This window comes from Macaca thibetana, chromosome 10, assembly GCF_024542745.1.
Source record: "Macaca thibetana thibetana isolate TM-01 chromosome 10, ASM2454274v1, whole genome shotgun sequence".
Lineage (NCBI taxonomy): Eukaryota > Metazoa > Chordata > Mammalia > Primates > Cercopithecidae > Macaca > Macaca thibetana.
The window spans coordinates 46,653,737-46,673,678 of NC_065587.1; the positions used below are offsets into that span (position 1 = coordinate 46,653,737).

At 42.0% G+C, this 19,942-nt stretch overlaps 1 protein-coding gene across 2 annotated transcripts in view; it reads right to left on the bottom strand.

Moving 5' to 3' along the window:
- TSHZ2 (teashirt zinc finger homeobox 2) overlaps nt 1-19,942 on the bottom strand; it is a 502,658-nt gene that overhangs the window by 218,940 nt on the left and 263,776 nt on the right. Inside the window, exon 2 of one of the 2 annotated variants that reach the window (XM_050746520.1) lies at nt 570-3,512. In XM_050746520.1, coding sequence (XP_050602477.1) covers nt 570-3,512 — 2,943 coding nt within the window. Of the gene's footprint in view, nt 1-442; nt 3,513-19,942 lie in introns of those variants that run through there. The other variant, XM_050746519.1, reaches the window with a different exon arrangement.

The window sequence follows — 19,942 nt, forward strand, 5'->3', positions numbered from 1 at the left end:
CTCCAATCTTTCTTTCATTGCTCACCTTTTTGTCACCTTATAAGTCACTGGCATTGCTATGGAAAGGTAGAGTGGTGAAATGGAATGGCGACAGAAGTTAGTATCTAATAATTAAAATGAAAGATAGCCTTGGCTGGACACTTGAGCTTGCCTTGGGTAATTCAGGATTATGGATGATGAATTCCTAGAAAAAGCAGTAGTAATCTGTGAACTTTATCTCTCTAAACCCATTTTATTCTAGCTCCCAGCTCTAGACTGGAGAACTTGAGAGAATGATTAGGACTTAGTTTTCATGTTCTGGTCTTTCATAAAAATAAATCCTACTCAAGCAAGCTACTACCCTGCTTGGCATTGGGAGACACTAGCTGCCTCTAAGCAGACCCATCTCCCTGTAAGAAGCTCCTCACCAGGCTAGTCGCAATGCCTCGGAGCAAACTCATACCTGCAGAGCTATTCTTCATCCACGTCTGTTACAAACTGTGAATGGTGTTCGGGTGACTTGCTGTGCGTTTTGCTTAGGTGGAGTTTTACTGCATGTTTGCTCACAAATGTCCGACAGCACAACTTACACTTGAATTTAGAGTCTGTGTCCTCTTCGACAGCTATTGTTTCCGGAGACCTCTGAGCCGACGACACCCGGGAGATCTCTTGCTCCACCTTGCTTTGCTGGTCCACTGACAAGCGAGTCATGTCCTTCATTTGGAAACCCAGGTGAGATTCTAAGTGACTGATGTAGGTAGAAGGGGTTCTGAACTGGGAGGCACAGTCACTGCAATAAAAGATGGGGTGGCCTTTGTCCATGTTTTTTAGAAATTTCGTCCCGCCTGTTTTCCTAAGCTGGTACTTGACGTTGGCCAGCCAGTGACTGATAGTGGTCATTGAGAGTCCCGTAAACTTCGAGATTTGCATACGCTCTTGTGGGCCCAGATCAGACAGCAGGTATTTGCCCTCTGACGTCTGGAAGAGGCTTGAGGCAAACTGGGCTTGTAGAATCAGAAGATGCTGAGGATTCCAGTTGGACTGCCGGCCTTTTCTTTTATGCAAAGTTGAGACTTCACTGGAGACATCCTCAAAGCGTCTGACATCCATTTCCAGCTTCATGGGAGGGATCCTGGAAGAGGAGGCTGGCTTTGGGGTGGTGGCTTTGGGGAGGACTTTGACCATGTCAGCGATGTCAGACAGAGCGTGCTTCTGAGGTGGGGACGTACAGGATTGTGCTTGCGAGGACTCAGCTTTCTTGCTTTTGGACTTGGTCAGGTCGATGGGCTGATCGCTGTTCTCAAACAGGTAGCGCCTGGACACGCTGGCTGGCCTTGTGGAGGTGGGACTCAAGACCGGCTTGTCCATGACACTGAGATTCGACTTGTGGAACATGGAAATTGTGCTTGAACTTGGGCTGGAGCAGGAAGGTGAGCGCAAGGGCTCCGTGGCTTTGCCCAGGTGATTGTTCAGGACGGACTGCAGGGCGCTGAGTGGGTTGATGCATGGCAGGGCTGGGGCGTGGTTGGCGAGGGCGCACCCGTTGCTCAGAGCAGACGTGGGCTCCAGGGGCTGGGGTTTCTCCTTCTCGCTGCCCTCTTTCATCAGCTTGTCCTCCTCCTTCAGGGAACCCAGCTCAGTCTTTTTGGCTTCTGGAGGCGTTTCGCTTTTGCGGAAAGAATCGCCCTCACTGTGGCTGAAAGATGAGGCCTCTTCATGGGGACTTTCTTTCCCACACTCCTTCACGGCTTCATCTTTGTCTTCTGACTCCTTCTTGATTTGAGTGTAAGGGGCCAGGTGTGTAGGTACAGAAACGAGTGGCATCATTTTCCACTTTGGTGCAATGGGCCTCAGCTTGTTGGTGAGATTAGGCCGGATCTGCAGTACCTGGGATCCCATAGGCAGAGGTGGCTTGGCGCCCTCAGACAGCTGGTAGGCTGCGTGGATGCTGGGGTAGGCACTCCAGCTGGGGGCCCCGTTTTGGGCTTTGTTGATGGCTGTGGTGACAGTATTTTCCAAAGATTTCAAAATGTCCCCTCCACCCTTTGAGCCATCTTCCAAGTCCTCCTCCCTTAGGTATTGATATTTGATGGTAGGGTCTAAAGGTTTTTGTAGAGGATCTTCATTGTCCTCGCTTTTCACGACTTTCTCATCCCTGCTGGTGTCCTCTGGCCTTTCTTTTTTACTCTCTTTCTTTAGCTCAGTTGTAGAGGCTGCACAATCTGATACTGAGTTACTGGATGGCTTGGGAGCCAGAGAATCACTGTTGGGGGCCTCGGACAACGACTGCATTTTCTCCACTGCTAGTGGGTCTAATACCAGCTGCTTCCCTTTCTTGGAGGCAGAGCTGGTGACCTTGAGAAAGTGACCTGTGACCATCATGTGGGTGGTGAGCTGCTGCAAGGTGTCATGGGAGCTCCCACACTCCATGCACTTTAAGATCTGGGACTTGCAGGCCTCAAACTGCCAGGTGTAGCTGGCTCCATTTTGGTAGCCATAGCGGTTGTTGGAGGACAACTGCAAGTTGGCGTTCTTCTGAGAAAAAGAATCTGCAAAAGATCCTGTGGTTGAATCGGGGGAACACGGCCGATTGACATCAAAAACGCGTTTTTTCGCCGGGGTGACCATTTTCGAGGAAATGGTTGGGACTGGCTCCTTCAAAGGCACTTTTTGGTAATGTTTTGTTTTAATCATGTGGACGCTCAAATCTTGGAGGGAATCGAAGGAGTCGCCACAAAACATACATTTCAGAACCTTTTGAGCATCCTCCTTGTCCATATCCTGGAAAGCCCTTTTCCGGGGCTTTGAATAGCTTGTGGGTCTGAGCTTGTCCTTTTTGCGGTTGTCATCTTGATAGTGGCCCGTTTCATTCATGTGCACAGTCAACTCGACTAGGGTGTCATAGGCTGCGCTGCACTGTCGGCACCGGAATCTGCTGGCCCCTGTGAACACAGTCCCGCACATCTTGCTGCTCTGCCGGTACAACTGCACCGAGCTGAACAGGCTGGGTTTCGAGACGGACCTAGAAGGCAAGTTCTGCTGCAGGCTTTTGGACAGAGCATCTTGGTGCCAGTCAAAATCACTCTTGTTGCTGCCGTTTCGGGTGTCACAGTTCCGCCTCTCACTACCGGACAGCTTGAAGCCAAGGCCCAGGCCTGACCAGTAGGAATCCGACAGGATGTTGGCGTAGACAGCAGTCATTTTATCCATGCAGTTGTGCGCTTCATTTGGAAGCTTGACGTGAGTGTTTGCTTTCTTGTCCGAGGCATCTCGGCCGCAGACACTCTTGATGTCTGACACCTGATCACTGGCGTCGCTCAGCAGAGACTCATTCTCGGCATCCTGATTGGACAAATGACTTCCCGGAGAGTTCTGGTAACTGAAGCAGCTTTTTTGCTCTGGGCCCGTTTCTAGCTCCTCGTCCGTCCCTGTGTCATTGCCACCCTGCAGCTGAGCTACTGAACCGCTGTCCTCCTCCTCCTCCTCTTCTTTTATTTCCTCCTCTTCTTTCAGCTGTTCCTCCTGGGCGTAGCCTGCAAGAGAAGAAGCAGCGATGAAACGACAGTAACAGGCTCCATATTCCATTCCAATTTCCTCACACAGACTAAGTGCTTCCCATGCCGAACTGAACAGTGACTTGATCTACACTTTTATGCACTGTAAGCAATGGACGCAGGAAAAGCTAAATGGTGTTTTTCGTGCCATCTACTGTGTTTTTTTTTTTTTTTTTAATTGGCAGGCGTCATAATTCTTTATAAATGCCTAGGGTCCCAAGTTAATAATTTTCAGGTTTGAGGAATATCTTTCTAATATTCCTGTAGTGGGATAGTTGCTAAATTCATGTGTATGACTTTTAGGAAATCTGGATTGAAATTCATATCCCATTAAAGTCATACCTCTACAGAGAAGAATGTTGGCCCATAAGGAGACTAAGACTTGACTCTTGGCATCTAGATGGTAAAGTTTACCAAGGCACTTGTATATATTGGCATATAACCCCATAAATAAATCATTTTCGAGTGCTCCGAAGTAATTTGGATGCACAGCCATTATATTTTTTGATAGCCACTGTCTTTTTGCTATAACATTTTTATTTGTAGAGAATCACACAGCAGGAAGAGAGATTATGGGGTATGCAAATAAAATCTATTGATCGTTGAAAAATTATATAAGCTCAGCAAATATAATGACTTTAAAATAATCGCAAATGGTGCTAAAATGGGAGATTTGGCGACTATCTTATTATTCTAAAACAGGTTTATGAAGACTTTTCCCGACAAGGTTGAAAATGCCCTCTCGATCTTGTGCCTGTAATTTCAAATGCACTGTGATTTGTGGGTACCCGTCATGAGATGCCAATTATATATTTGATTTGTAGATGCAAAATGCTATTGGGGATGCATGCTTTCCCTTCTCTGAAAGGATTTAGGACCAGTAATTGCATAGGGAAAATGAAGACATGAGCGAGCCAGTGCAAAGGGAATTAATGGGCAAATATCCATCAATGGAGATGGGGAATGTGACATTATGCCTATGGGCTCATTTTCTTCACCTGGCCTTTTCAGAACCATGCAGATAAAATGCAACCAAAGAAGTCCCAAAGAAAAGGAGATCCAGTTTTAGGTTTGCAAGAACTGCACAATCTTAATGCAATTTTTTTTTTTTTAAGTGAACTTCTATCTCCTCTCTCTGTAGCAGGTAGTGACTTGGGGAAAACCTTAGAGCAGGCTCTGTTATTTCCAGTCACTAAGGACAAAGCTTGGAAAAGGAGTGGCCATGCACTGGAGGGCCGTCCAGTGAGGCAGGCACAGAGAATTAGAAGAGAAGGGGGCTTGCTAGGATAAAGCAGCAACTCCAAAGGCTGCCACTGCTGCTGAAGATAAAGAATATTTATTGAGCAATTACTGTCTCCTAGGAAGTCAACTAAACACTGCAAATGCATTCTTTCATTTTGTCTAATATCTGCATGAAGTAGCCACTATTATTTTCATTTCACAGAGGGGGAAACTGAGGCTTTAAGGTAAGGAAATTCACCCAAGGCCACACAGCTAGCATTGCAGAGTGAGGACATAACACCCAGGTCTGCCTGATGGGAGAATGCCTCAACACAGGAGATGTCACTGTCTTTGGATTGCCAACCTAATGAAGAAGAACCCTTTGAGGAGACCCAAAGGCTAAAGGGTAAGCAGTGGAATTTCATTGAAATGTCACTAAATAGATAACCACATCAGAGGGGAAAACTGTGGGAAAACTGGAGACAAGAGCCCATGATTTTAGTGACAGAATACCATAAAACAAGATGAAATATATAAATTCAGTCTAGCCATGAATATTATGGTTGTGTTAGTTATTTTCCTGCTATTGGTGTGGTGTGTTTTACCTTCCTAGCAAATTGACAGGTGGATTTTTTATTAAATTGGCATTATTGGTCTCTAGTCTCAAAAATTGGTTTGAAAAAACAACAACTACTCAATCTAGTCCAAAACCCATTAATAAGCGGTCACAACTTGCAAGAAAACTGTAGTTTAAAATGACCGTAGGGCCGAATTAGATTATTCCTGTTGGTATCATACCACTTTCTTTTTCCTGGATTAACTTGTGTGTTTGCAAAAAATAGGTATACCATTCAAGGAGAAAGTCTCTGTTATAAAATTAATACACTAAATAACAACTGATAAAATAAGTTGTTACTGAGCCAAGTAAAATACATCAGGGAATCAGACAAATTTCACCAATCAAATAGGGTCACTTTGAGAATGAAGGGAATGCTATTAATCCGGAACATATGCTGGGTCAATAGGCATTCAGCAGGATGGTCCAGGCTAAGACACGTGGTGACCACACCTATGGCTCACGTAATCACAGCAACCAAGAAGCAAGTAAAGAAATTTGGGGGTTTGGTGGCAGTGAGGACTTTCTGTCATCACAATTGGCTAAGGGAGTTTCCGGGTTTCATTCATCTCAGTATTTTCAGTGCCTAGCACTGTGCCTGACATTTAGCAAGAAGTTGGGAAGTAATTCATGTTGTGTGTACATTGATGAAATATACATACATGCACTCTAATGCTTGCGCCCATGCGTACACACACACACACACACTCTGCCCATCCAATACAGTCATTTTCAAACTAGGAGAAAAGAAGTGTTCTTTTTTTTTTCACTGATATTTGGAAGCAGAGCTTTCTGGACCAGCTCAACCTCACAATCTACTTTGTCCTTCTAAATGGATTCCGCAGAAGAAAAGTCAGAGACAGCAAACGCCTCCCCCACAATACAGATAAAATTTTCCGCTTAATTAGGCATTGACATGTTTACTATAACCTTTACAGAAGAGTAACTCGTGCCGAGAGACCCTTTTTGTCTGTTTTCCTCTGCAGAGCAGACTAAATCTCATGCACTGGATAAGGTAAGGCATTGAAAAGCCTCATACAAAAAGTGCCAAACATCTGTCAAAGTGAGTGTATTTTAACAATGGCTGAGGGTTCCAAGGAGTTTTTTTTTTAAAACACATTTCAATATTATACATCTAAAACTGTTCATTTGACTTAAGTGATTTTGTTTGCCACCAGCAGTTGGGGCAAGGGAGGAAAAGCAGCCAGAACAGGGGTGATCTGGATGAATAATGAATATCAGTCTCTCTCTCTCTATTGATGACTTGTTTAATAAGATTGCATCATGTGTAAGTCTTAGTATAAGTGGATGAGTGGCAAGTGTATTCTTATGAATACTTATTTAATGAAAGAAAACTATCACAGTTATGCCAAAGCACAGGACGAAAGAACTGTTCTCTACAGAACTTCCTTGTTGATTGGGGGTCGAAGATCAAACTTCATAGTGGCAAAAATTTCCTTTTCCAACCTAAATTTCCAGTTTCATCCATTTCCCCAGCTTGACTCCGGCCACATGAGATGTCCCCATTCCTGGAACAACTGATTCAAGAGCAAATCTGGTGCATTCTTTGACTGAACTACTGACTCAAGAGAACATTTTTCTCCCACTCCATGGCCACTGCCCTAGCCTGGGCCGCCATATTGTCCCCTACGTTGGACAATGAGCTTCCTGCTTCTACTTCCCAGAGTCTGCTCTTCAGTGAACTGCTAGAAGATTCTTCGTAAAAGGGATTAGGTCATGACGTCCCTCTGTTTTAACTCCTGCAGTGTCTTCCTGTTGCGCTTACTGTAAAATCTCAACCCTTAGCATGGTCTACAAGAGCCTGCAGGATGTGTCCTTGGCCAACCTCCCTGCTCCTCTCTCAGCACCCATGGCCTGCTCTTCTTGCCTAGGAAACAATAGCCTACTTGCTCTTCCTTGAGCCCACCGATCCTTCTCCGGACTGAGGCTTTCTGCCTTTGCAGATGTTTCTGACCAAAAAGTTCTTCTTCTGCACCATCACATAGCGGGCTCCATCAAGTCTCAGCTCTGATGGGCTCTTCTCAGTGAGGCCTTTCCTGATGTCTCCCCTGCTCTGTGTAACTATCCATCACATCACCCTACTGCCTGAAATCCCTGGAGCACTTACCAGACTCTGAAATAAGCCCATTTGTTTATTGATTGATGTCTTCTTATATTGTATGTAAGGTTAGAATATCTATCCCCATGCAGTCAGAATGCTCCTCCCCAGTGCTCAGTTCACATCCTGGCACGGAGTGATGTCGACAAACTATTTGAATGAATGAATAGATTATACAGTAAAAAGGTTTATTCCAGCTGCAAACTCTGGCTCCGTTCCTCAGCAGTGCAATTGGTACTTCTAGTGGGTAAAGAGCTCCCCACCCCCAGCCCATGTAGATCGATGTGAAATACAATCATAATAATCAACTTCACTCAATAATAAAACCAGAGCTGTGTGCCGAGGCTCACACTTGTAATCCCAGCATTTTGGGAGGCTGAGGCGGGCGGATCATCCGAGGTCAGGAGTTTGAGACCAGCCTGGCAAACATGGTGAAACCTAGTTTCTACTAAAAAAAAAAAAAAAAAAAGGAAAATTGGCCAGGTGTGGTTGCGCATGCTTTTAACCCCAGCTACTCGGGAAACTGAGGCAGGAGAATCATATGAAGTGGGAGATGGAGGTTGTAAGGAGCTGAGATTGTGACACTGCACTCCAGCCTGGGCAACAGAGTGAGACTGTGTCTGAAATGAAATGAAATGAAATGAAATAAAATAAAATAAAACCAGAGCATCACCACAAATCATCTTTTCAGAACAACCCAGCTACCAACTTCCTTGCTGTCCAACTTCTTTGAGCTGTGGATTTATACTCCTAAGTATAAAGGCTGCGAATAAGCAACAAGACCACAAAAGCATCAGAATCTATGCTCTTAATGTGAACAGACTTTGATTCAACAAAGATTCACACATGGGAACTTTGAAAGTATGGACTAATTTTATCATGGATAAAGTCCGTTAGCTAGTCTACTATAAACAACATTACACATGTGTTAGCAGACATACATATTACAGTAGCCTTCCCCTGAATTCTTCATTTAAAAAAGAAGAAATATTATTGGAGAAGAATATTTTATATGCTGCATTTGTTTTACCCTAATAGTATGTGGGTAAAAATTACAAATAAACCCTTACATTTTATTTTCTTCCTACAGAAATTTTCTTTCATATGAAAGGTTAATGGCTGGGCGTGGTGGCTCACACCTGTAATCTCAGTACTTGTGGGAAACTGAAGCATGAGGATTACATGAGCCCAGGAGTTGGAGACCAGCCTGTGCAAAATAGCAAGACCATTTCTACAAAAAAAATTAAAAAAAATAGCCAGGCATAATGGTGCATGTCTATGGTCCCAGCTACTTGGGTGGCTGAGGTGGGAGGATCACTTGAGCCCAGAAGGTTGAGGTTGCAGTGAGCTGTGATCACGCCACTGCACTGCAGTCTGGGTGACAGAGCAAGATCCTGTCCCTAAAAACAACAACAAAAAGAGGAAAACAATTATTTTTAAAAATTTACTACCTCAATTGTTTCCAAACCTCTAGTCAGAAGGATTTAAATGAAATTCTGCAAAATAATTCATGGGTGGTATGGTGTTAGATACCAGACTTTTGCTGGGCATACATTTCTGTAGTCACCTTGTGAGTCCACAGTAGTGTTTACAGTAAAAACACCGACAGTTTTAGAAATGGCAGTAGAAGTGGAACCGTTATAACATAAGAACAATTAAAAACTCAAGAAGGTTGATTTTTAAAAACTAAACCAGAATTCAACCAAGACCTCATTTAAAAACATATCCGATGGTGACAGGATCATTTTCGCCGATCTACCGCACTAAATGACTGTTTAAAGTCACAAGAAGATGCCACAGGGTTCAAGGCAGATGTCAACGAGGAGATCGTGAGAATTTCTCAGCGTGTACCCAGTAGCTACAAAAAATGATGACTCGGAATAAGAGCTCCCTGTCATGTGTCTCTAGTGTTTTGGTGACTGTGGTCTAAAAGTCTGTTAATATGTATATTATTATTGGCACTAATTGGCATGCATGTTGGCAGGCTGAGTAAAGAGATACAGGATTCAATGTTCAAGGAAGCTGAGCTATTCTCAAGGGTAGCTAGGCCTGGAGTGAGGGCCTCTTGGAGGGCCATGTGGAGGGATCCCTCTGCTTTTTGTTTCAGGAGAGAGGAAGTCTAGAGAGCTGTGGGATCCTGGCACCATTCCTGAGCACAGATTTCATTTACAGAGAATCCAGGTACCACAGGCCAGGGCCCAGGGTGTTTGCTGGCTGGAGAAGTTATCTATGTTCATGCACATTTTTAAACAGAAAAATGTTCAAAAAGAAACATAAAATTTGTGGCGTGTGGATTTTTATCCCTGGCATGCCACATATAACATAAGTGTTACTGATATATACGGATCGAGAGAGAAGAGTTTACTCCCTCCTCTGTCTGAATGTCAGAACCAAACAAATAGAATTCTTTGTTTAAAGGACTGCTGGAGATGGCGTGGGTACAGTGATAGGGGGCCATCCTGAGCCCATCAGTACTCTGCGAAGGTAAGTAGGGACGTTTCTGGTGGTCATCAAAACAACAATATCTTTTTTTTTCAATTTCCTGAAGATGGTTCGGTTAATTGGAATGTTTTACATGTACCACGCATGCATCCCAGGTGGGGTCTGTCTGAACACTTAACATATGCTTGTTGCTTCTTTCTTGGGCCATCGTTACAGCTCTTTGGACTGTAAAACGTTTTCTAATCACATTTTGTGAGTTTCTCCACATCTCGGTCATCAGCAAAAAAAACGGCTAAGCTACTTGAAGTCAGGGGAAGTGGATACTCTGTCATCCCTTTGTGGTTCATCTGCTTATTCATTCAATCAAGAAATATTTGTTCTGCAGTTACCACATGCAAGACACTTTAGTGGAGTTTCACTGGGACTTTCGTCACAGTGGGTCTTCCGAGGCCAAGGCAAGTAGAGAGGTGAGTTATGGAGAGAAGCTGGATGCTGAGGTTATGGAGAGAGAGGTCATGAAAAGGTCACACATTACTGAAGGCAGGCAGGTAATGAAAATGGGCAAAGCAGGCCAGGTGGAGGAAAATACGTTCTCAGTTGTGAAGGTAAGTAATCATGGATACTCAGCTAGACTGGACACTTGGCTGGAGGATACTGAGGGCTGTGAGTAACAGGAAAGTTTATGGCACATCAAAAGCACAGTGGACCAGGTGCAGTGGCTCATGCCTGTAATCCCAGTACTTTGGGAGGCAGAAGTGGGCGGATCACATGAGGTCAGGAGTTTGAGACAAGCCTGGCCAATGTGGTGAAACCCCATCTCTATTAAAAATACAAAAAATTAGCCGGGTGTGGTAGTGCATGCCTGTAATCTCAGCTACTTGGGAGGCTGAGTGGCAGGGGAATCTCTTGAACACGGGAGGCGGAGGTTGCAGAGAGCCGAGATCATGCCACTGCATTCCAGCCGGTCCAAGAGAGCAAGACTGTGTTAAAAAAAAAAAAAAAAAAAAAAAAAAAAGGCACAGCTGCTACTGAAGGACTTTCATGGAGTCTAGGAATGCCAGGTATTTCATTTGGGACAAACTATGTGGACAAAACTAAATACGTCTGAGAGCCAACCATTTGCAACCTCTGAACCACAGGAACCAGGGGTTAGAGAATCTGGTGTGCTTTTCTGGTTCTCTCTCCTATCACCTATTTCTTCATCTGTCAACCTCAGATAGGAGTGACCATCCCAAGCCTGACTGACTGAAAGGGTCCTATCAGACAAAAGAGGAAGTATATTGTAAACCCACACTATTCACGTAGGGTTGACAAATGGTGTTAGCATCACCTGGGAGCTTGTTAGAAATGCAGGCTCTCAGCCCCACCCCAAGTCTGCAGAATAGAAATCATTTAACAAGGTCCCTAGAGGATTCCTATGCTCCAGAAAGTTTAAGAAGTCTGGATGTAAATTGCAAAACTGTTAATTAGTAGAGAGATATTTAGCAATCTACTTCTCTATGCCTATGTTCACCAGTGTACGTGGGAACCAGCTTTGTGAAAAGATAATACAACTTTGAGGACTTTCAGCCCCTGTCCCCTCCAGATACCAAAAGACTAAATGCCTATGGCTTAGCTGGTTGCTCCCAGTTTATACTGGAAAGCACCAACCAAGAGAGAAATAAATCGCTGATTCAAGAACTGATCAGTTAACAGGGTAGATAAGATGGCCCCTCAGCCTTGGGATCAGGCAGACCTTGGTTTACTGTGTGATGTCATCTTGGGAAAATTACTGAAACTTTCAAAGGCACAGCTTCCTCATCTATAAAATAGGAATATAATAGTATCTACTTCTTAAGATGCTTTAGAGTATTGCATGTGATAAAGTATGTGAAATACCAAGAATGCAGGGCTAACTTCCAACTTCTCAGCCCTGGTTCTAGGCACTTTCCAACCTCTGTACATCTGATCTTCAACCTGAACCCACAGATGGCTGAAATCAGTTGAGTCTGGCATTCTTTGTTATCCCTAAATCTTATTCCAAGCCAACAGCTTTTAGATGGTATTCACAATAGATAAGAACCAGCTTTGTTTATGTGTCATGCATAAGAATGCATAAGAAAAGAGCTTCCTCCAGTTTGGGGTTTGTTATTTAATATTAAATCACTTGTACAAGGAGCCAGTGGTATGTGTGCCGGGAACTTCCGTAGAAGTGATGTACAAACATCAAATAGCAAGTTATTAGGTCATTACCCATAATGGTAATGTCTGCAATCCTCAAGAAATAAAGCAACCCACCATCTGAGAAAAAAGGTCTTTGTTAGAGGCCTCGGGCTTTGCATTGAGAGAGGTGACAAATGTTTAAAGCAGAAGGTCTCCAAGAAAAATGCTTTATATTCAGCTACCTAGAATTTCAGTCCAGCGTATATTATTATTGCGACACGTCTTGGTGACAATTTAAAAAAGCAGAGTGAGAAAATATTCATGGAGAAGGGTGAGAAGGGGACCACTTTATAAGCTTTTTGGTAGCTCCAGTTTAGAAATCATTATCCTTACATTATCCTTACACCCAGAGAGTCACAAATCAGGAACAGAGGAGAAAACAAAGTGAAACAAAACAGGAACAAAGAAACTACACAATAGAACTGAGACTTTCCCACTAAATTAAGGTTTTTAGTTGTTGAGTTTTCAAGTGGTAACAAGTATTTTCAGCAAGGCATGCATGCTTATTTTCTATACATTTATTCTGCATAAGGATATATAAACACACACACATACACACACACTCATATAGTTCCTTCCAAGACTGGAGAGGTTTTTTTTTTTTTTCTTTTCCAAGAAAAGGGACAGTGAATCATTGTCCAAAACGACCTTCAGAAAGTATACGAAGCTGCTGCACCATCTGTATTTTTTCAGACATATATTCCAATTTTACTTGAAATAACATCATTAGCACAGCCATCCCACAGAGCTAGAAGGTGATCTTGTTTCCTTTTTGCCTGGCTTGAAGTCAAACATCTTTTCTTTTTTTTGGCAAATGCTGCTTCTCTCTCTGAAATATTTCATGCAGATAATGGATAATGACCAGTTCTCACTGCCTTTTCTCGAAAACGTCTAACTGCATTAGCCAACAATGGACAAATTTTAACCTGCTTCTTTTGCTAAGTTCATGGCTGTGACCACTTCCCATTAAAGAAAGAAAGAGAGAGAGAAAGAAAGAGAGAGAGAGAGAAAGAGAGAGAAAGAAAGAAACAAAGAAAGAAAGAAAGAAAGAGAAAGAAAGAAAGAGAAAGAAAGAAAGAAAGAAAGAAAGAAAGAGAAAGAAACTCACTGTCCTCTTAGAAAAGCTACATTGGCACTGTCAGAAAGCAGGCTGGACTTTAGTTTTCTGGTGAAAAGTCTTTGCTGTCTCTAGAAGAATCACAGAAGCCTGAGGTGGAAAGAATTTTCATGGCATTGGGCCAATTTCTCATTCAGGAAAGGGCTTCCTGGCCTTGGTATCCTTAAATGGCTCAGATGCTTGACTTTCCAACCTGTCTTCTTCATGTTGGACTCTCCACCAGCACAGTCATTGTTACTAGCCTGCTATGAGGACCACACTGTATGGGAACCATTTCTATTCCTCATACTTAGGAGTTGAGCCGTGTTTCCATCACGGTACAATCTGATCCAATCAAAGGATTGGGGAGAACTTTCAGTTTAAGCTTTTATGATATGCTTTCATCTCTTCATCAACATTTCTGTCAAGTACTGCTCAGCATATACTTGAACATGCATGCAGGGATGACTCATGGAGTGCAATGACCTGCCCGGTTTCCATCTCAGACCTACCTCATCACTGTCCATTTTGCTTAGGATTTGAAAGTCAAAATTCTTCTCCTTGTTCCCCAAACTCATCAAATTCTTGCCTTCTTTAAGGCCCTTGAAATTCCATTCCCCCTGTATACAAGATTCCCCCTTTTCCTATATCTAAGTCTTTCCTTTTAGTCTCGTTCTTTTAGTTTCAGCTCCAATGCCCTTTGTCGGATGGGTCATCTCTGATCACTGTACCCTCCCCACTTACTCCTCTGAAATTACCAACAACCAAAGTTATTTTCTATCTCAGCCCCCCGTTTTTCTTTTGTTTACCTTATTTCAGTTTGCAATTGTACTTACTATGTACTTGATTGTCCTCTAGATAAGACTGTGAGCTCCCTGAGGGCAGGTCAAATCTATCTTGTTCACCACTGTATCCCATTGCTATACCCAGCCCACCTTGTTCAAGTATTTGTTGGATATATAAATAAGAAAATGAATGATTGGACCCATAAGTGAATGAGTGATTGCATCAGTGAAGCATGGTTTTCTATCCAACACTTAGATTCCATCCAAAACTTAGATTTTATTCATTGCTGCCAATTTGCTTTCAAGCCATAGAGAAGCAACAACAAAGTATCTTTTAAACAGAATATTGCTTTGGATGGTTGAAGTGTGCACATGGGTTTAAACTCATAGGGTGGGTTACTCCCTCTGGGAAGTAGATAAATCAGGTACAAGTGTCATGTGAATTCAGGAGCCTGCAATTGTGACACCTCTTACTCTCTGCTTCTTCTTGCCTTAAACCCTACAACTTGGCTTATGTTCATTTGGCATGAGGCAGTCCAAGAACTCATCCCCTATAAAAATATAAAAACTTAATCTCTTATCTCACCTTTGCACTTCAGGCTGAATGAGTTAATTAGATCATTATTTTTGGCAGCTGGTTTCTTCTAGAGAAGAAAATGGGACCCTAGGAGCCAGCTAGGTCACCATAATACTCTTACTCAGTAGTTCTGGGGGTGATTTTTGTTCCCCAGGGGACATGTGACAATGTTTGAGGACATTCTTGGTTATACCTAAAGAAGCTGTGTTGCTGGTATCTGGTAGGTAGAGGTCAGAGATGCTGCTAAACATCCTTCAATGCACAGGACGGTCCTTACTCAAAGAATTATACAGCCTCAATATGTCAATAGCTTAGAAATGCTGCAAAGTCAAAGTCAGCTAAAGCTCTGGGAATTGACGACAAGGAAGTGTGACATTCGTGCTCTTTCTAGTTGTCAGTGAAGCAAGGGTCTGCACAGAGAAGAACACTCTATTATTAAAAGAGAACTATTAGGTTGGTACAAAAGTAAAAGTAATTACTTTTAATGGCAAAAACAGCAATTACTTTTGCATCAACCTAATAGAGGAGAAAGTGTGTGCACCACCCTCATAGGTGTTCCAGGATGGAAGAGAACAAGGTCTGCAGCAAGTCCACCCTGGTTCAAATCTCATCTCTGCCATGTCCTGCATTATCATCTTGAGCAAACTAACAACTTGTGTGGGGCTCAGTCTCCCCGTCTATCAATTGGAGATACTACTAGTACCTGCCTCAAAGATCAGTTTGAAAATTAAGTGAGATAACTGGAAAGAAGTCAGAACGCCTGGTAAAAATAAGCACTCGATATGTCTGCTCTCATTACCATCACAAGAACAAAAACCTAGTCATGAAGAATCATGTTATGGAGCCGGATTTCTCAGGACTTATTGTATTTGCTTTTTCAAGTTTTGGCTGAAAAAATTGTTTATCAGACTTCTAGCATTATTCTCAATCAATTCCTTCTGGATGCATTTAAATCCCCTTATCACATTGAGTATTTTTATATTACAAGAAACAAACAAATAAAAAAGTTAATGATAAAAGGGATTAGCATTTATAAACTACTCCAGTAACTCCACCAAATAAATCCTGACCTATTTCAGTTCTTAATTAACTAGGTTAGCTTTTAAATGAGTCAACTTATATGGAACAGCGAGTTTGAGCTGGGCCAAACCCACACCACAGAGTTACATGAAGCAGTACTTGGAAACGACCCAAATTCCGGAGATACTTAGGTCTTCATACGTAGGTCTTCCATCATCTTTTTGAATCAACAGTTTGGATAATCTAATGGAAAATTCTCCAGGTTTTTTTAACCCTTTGACTTAGGTTAGGGCTTTAAGAATGAAATTTCCAAGAGCTGGCATCTTGTTTTTTTTTGTTGTTGTTCCTACCGATAGAGAAAACAGGTAAATAGGAAGAGGCTTTAAGTCACTTTATAAGCATCCTCCTAATAGTACCAAATTGGCCATTCTCCCAGGACAGGAAAGTTGGGGAAGATAGCACTATCTGGTGATTTAATATTCTCCATTGGTGAACACCAATAAATGGTTCATAAGACAGCCACTGTCTTGTTCTTGATATTCTTTCTGGCTTTTTGTCTCTGTTTCATTTTCCTTTTGGGGGTTATTTTCCCTTGCTTTTTAATTATTCTAATGTTAGTTTTCAGCCAGTTCTCAAACCACATTTACAGAAGTCAAACTCTCCTAGAAAATCATATCTATCTATCTATCTATCAATCAATCATCTATTTATCTATCATCTATCTATCATCTGTCTATTTTAATGCACAATTTAGCTTATTGTTTAATTTGTTTCTGGGAGTAAAAGATAGTTTTTCTTTTCTTGGAGAAATTACCAAAAACAAAACCCAGATCTTTCTTTCTGACTTGGAAGAGGATTATTAGGCATGGACTGAGTTCCTGGAAAAGCATCTTCTTATATGCAGCTTCTAACACCTTTGAGTGACCCTTAGGAGATACAAAGGGAATTTGCAGTTGTACCTAAAAATAGAGATTCAAAAAGGACCTTGGTAGTTACTTATAAGCATTTAAAAAGGAAATGTGCTGATTCTTGAGCAATGCTGAAGAGATCATTAGTGTTCTAGGGTACATCACAGGAGACGCTATGGCTGCTTCCCAATAAGTGTGGGTGAGATTGGTGCCATCCCAGGTCTATGTGTGGGCGCTGAATCATCAAACCTAATCACCTTGCCACAGCATCCTATTTAGGTTATTCAGGCTGGGTCTAAGTCAATTGGTGATTGGCATTCTCAGTTTGATTTGATGGTTAAGAAAGTAAGGGATTTTATCTTTTGTTTTTCCTATTTTCATATAATAACATATCATCTCATAAACTTTTAGGAGATTTGCTAGTATGAGGAATGGCAGCCAGAGAACCAAGCCAACATATATGAGATCACAGAGCCAAGAAAATTTCAACCTTGATCAAACTCTACCTGAAGATTTTTGTCTTTGTACTTTGAAATTTCATGAACAAATAATCCCCTTTACAGCTTAAGATAGTTCCTTGCAACCGAGAGCTTCATAATATATCTAATTTGTATATGCACATTTTATAGTTTTGTATAGCTGTTACTTCACAAATTAGATACATTTTTATAAATGTGTACAAATTAGCCTTGCTGTGCCCTGACATTTTTTCATATTATACATTGTTTCATTCCTTGGTGTATATATTCTTCAGCCCCTAACGATTATGATGGCAAAGTATTACAATTTTTTGTTTGATAAAGTATAAGGTAATTATTTGCTATTCTGTCCATTAATTTTCCATGATGATCTGGTTAATGCTGTAAAATTTGGGATTGCTGCTCGCAGTCAAGTACCTAATCCATTGTTATTTATCCATTAGCAATTTCAAATTCCAACGCCACTTCAAATGGCATCTCCTCCCCAAGGTCTTCTCTACTACTGGACAAATCAAACTGTGATTCTTGACCTCACCTCCCAGGTGGTAAGCTCTTTAAAACAAAGGGGCTATGAGTGTTTATCTTTATATGCCCAGCACTAGGAGTTTTTGAGCACACAGTAAGGACTCTATAAATGTTCTTCTTTCTCCTTGCTTGCTTTGTGTCCTGTGACTACATAAGATCTTGCACATAGCCAGAACTCCAGAATCCTACTTAAATAGCACAGCAGAGATGGTGCTTACCCCAGGAGGGTCCCAGCTTCCTGAGAGGGCACTACATTAGAGACACACTTGGTAATGTCCAACACACCCTTAATGACTCAGCTGGGGTGATTTTGCTCCTGGGGACATTTGTTAATGTCTGGAGACATTTGATTGTCACAACTGGGAGACAAGATGCTACTGGCATCTAGTGGGTAGAGACCCAGGATGCTGCTAAACATCCTACAATGCACAGGGCAATTTCATGCAACAAATACAGAGACTTATCTGTCTGGTTCATTGCTTTATCCCTAGTGGCAAGCCCAGGTCTTGAGGTAACTCTTTCCTGTTTATGTCTAACCACCATCCATTTCCTACTGTTGGCCATCTTGGTGGGATTGCTCTGCCCTTCTATTTTTGCAATTTCGAGGAATTAACAATTGAAATCACCCTTCCCTCCCCCTTGATGTTAAAGTAGGTAGTGTAGCTCTTTTTTTTTTTTTTTTAGACTTAAGATTGACCTGGGACTGACTTACGGACTTATGGCATCATAAGGTCCAGGCTGTATAAAACTGCTCTCTTACAGATACTTTGGGAAGGAGATGACAGAACAGAGATTCTGGCCTCTGGGAGTTTAATTTCATGGGAGCCCAGTGCATCTGGACTGTTTTCCAGCAAAAACAATATAGATTCCCTGTGTGTGCATTGTGTGTGTTTATGTCTGTGTATTTAAATATCTGATCATTTGTTTAAGGAGCAGGGAGGTGAAACGAACATATGAAAACTTTCTCTCTTCTTTCTCTTTTTGGTGTTTTGTTTTGTTTTTGTTTTACTATGGCACAGAACACTAGCTTGGCCAACCAAAATCTTGCTCCATGGAAAGTGAATTCTGACCCTATGACTCAAAGGTGGAAATGGGCTAGAGTAGATCCACTTCACAATTCTATTATAGAGAGATTGTCTTTTGATTCTGCCCCTTTGGTCCTCACAGACGTACTAGTTCCTCCCCTTTAGGTGAGCTACACCATGTTCCTCCCAACAAATTCCTTGTTTTTACTCGTTTGCCAAGATAATATTTATCACTTGCAATCAAAGACCCCACTGTTTGATAGATGGTGCTCAATACATACTTTGAATCAAAGAATGCATTTATACTAACCCAAACGGAATGACTTCTTACCAAGTTTGAGTAAATTAAGCTCAAACCACTGGTACATTGCTTGGGATTAAGTAGAGGGTAGGTATTATTATTTAGATGTTCATAGACAAAAGGGCAGAACATAAAGGAATGTTAGTAAGAACACCCTATTTCTGGATACCAAATATTTCCTTCCAAAGCCAGAGTCCCCTGTATCCAGATGTATATCTTTCCATAGAGCAAGTCTATATATGTGGATTTGCCTTAAAAATGCTTTCTGGAAACATATCATCCCCCAATGACTTGACTGTACCCGTCTCGAGTATGGTTGCAGTGCTCGTAGTCTATTGTGTCAATAATCTGCATATTTAAGAGTCCCCACATGCTCGTTGAGACGATAGATAGAGCTGGTACAGTCTACTGGGTCAAAAATCTGCTTTAAATCGTCTATATACACAGTCGGTTGAGTAAATAACAGCATTTTCAAAATGTCTCTAAATATATAATAACATGATAAATCGCATCAGCTCCTAAAGAGGCAGCCTCGCTGCCGCTGATCAGGAAAATGATGTGCACTTTAACAAGCCACTTACAAATGATCTCATCTTTTTCCAGTCGTGGGAGCATTATCTGTTTTTTGTCTATATGTTTCACATGCAGAGGAAAGAAACTCAGATGCACGCACACACACCCATGCACACTCACACAGAGAAAGAGAGAGAGAGCAGGGTGTATATGTATAGTCAATATCTTGCATAAACAAACTGGGCTTGAGTCAGTTGTGCAAGTGTAGGGAGTGAAAGACCAGAGAACAATATTCTCCTTTCTTTGGTTTGAAGGTTTCTACCATCACTCAGCTGTGTGTGATTCAGATAGCTAAGCTGGGCTCCAGACACACAAAAAACTGTTTAAGTCAATTAGAGGCATTGATTTTGAGACCTCCATTTGACCTCATTCTGCTGTGAAGACAACCTATTCTACATTGCTTCATAAGAACCCTGTTTGCTTACAAATGGCTTCTATATCTACAATATCCTAATACCTATCACTTAGTAAGTATCTTACATGAGTTGTTTTAGTTGAGTCTCACAGAACTCCCATGGTG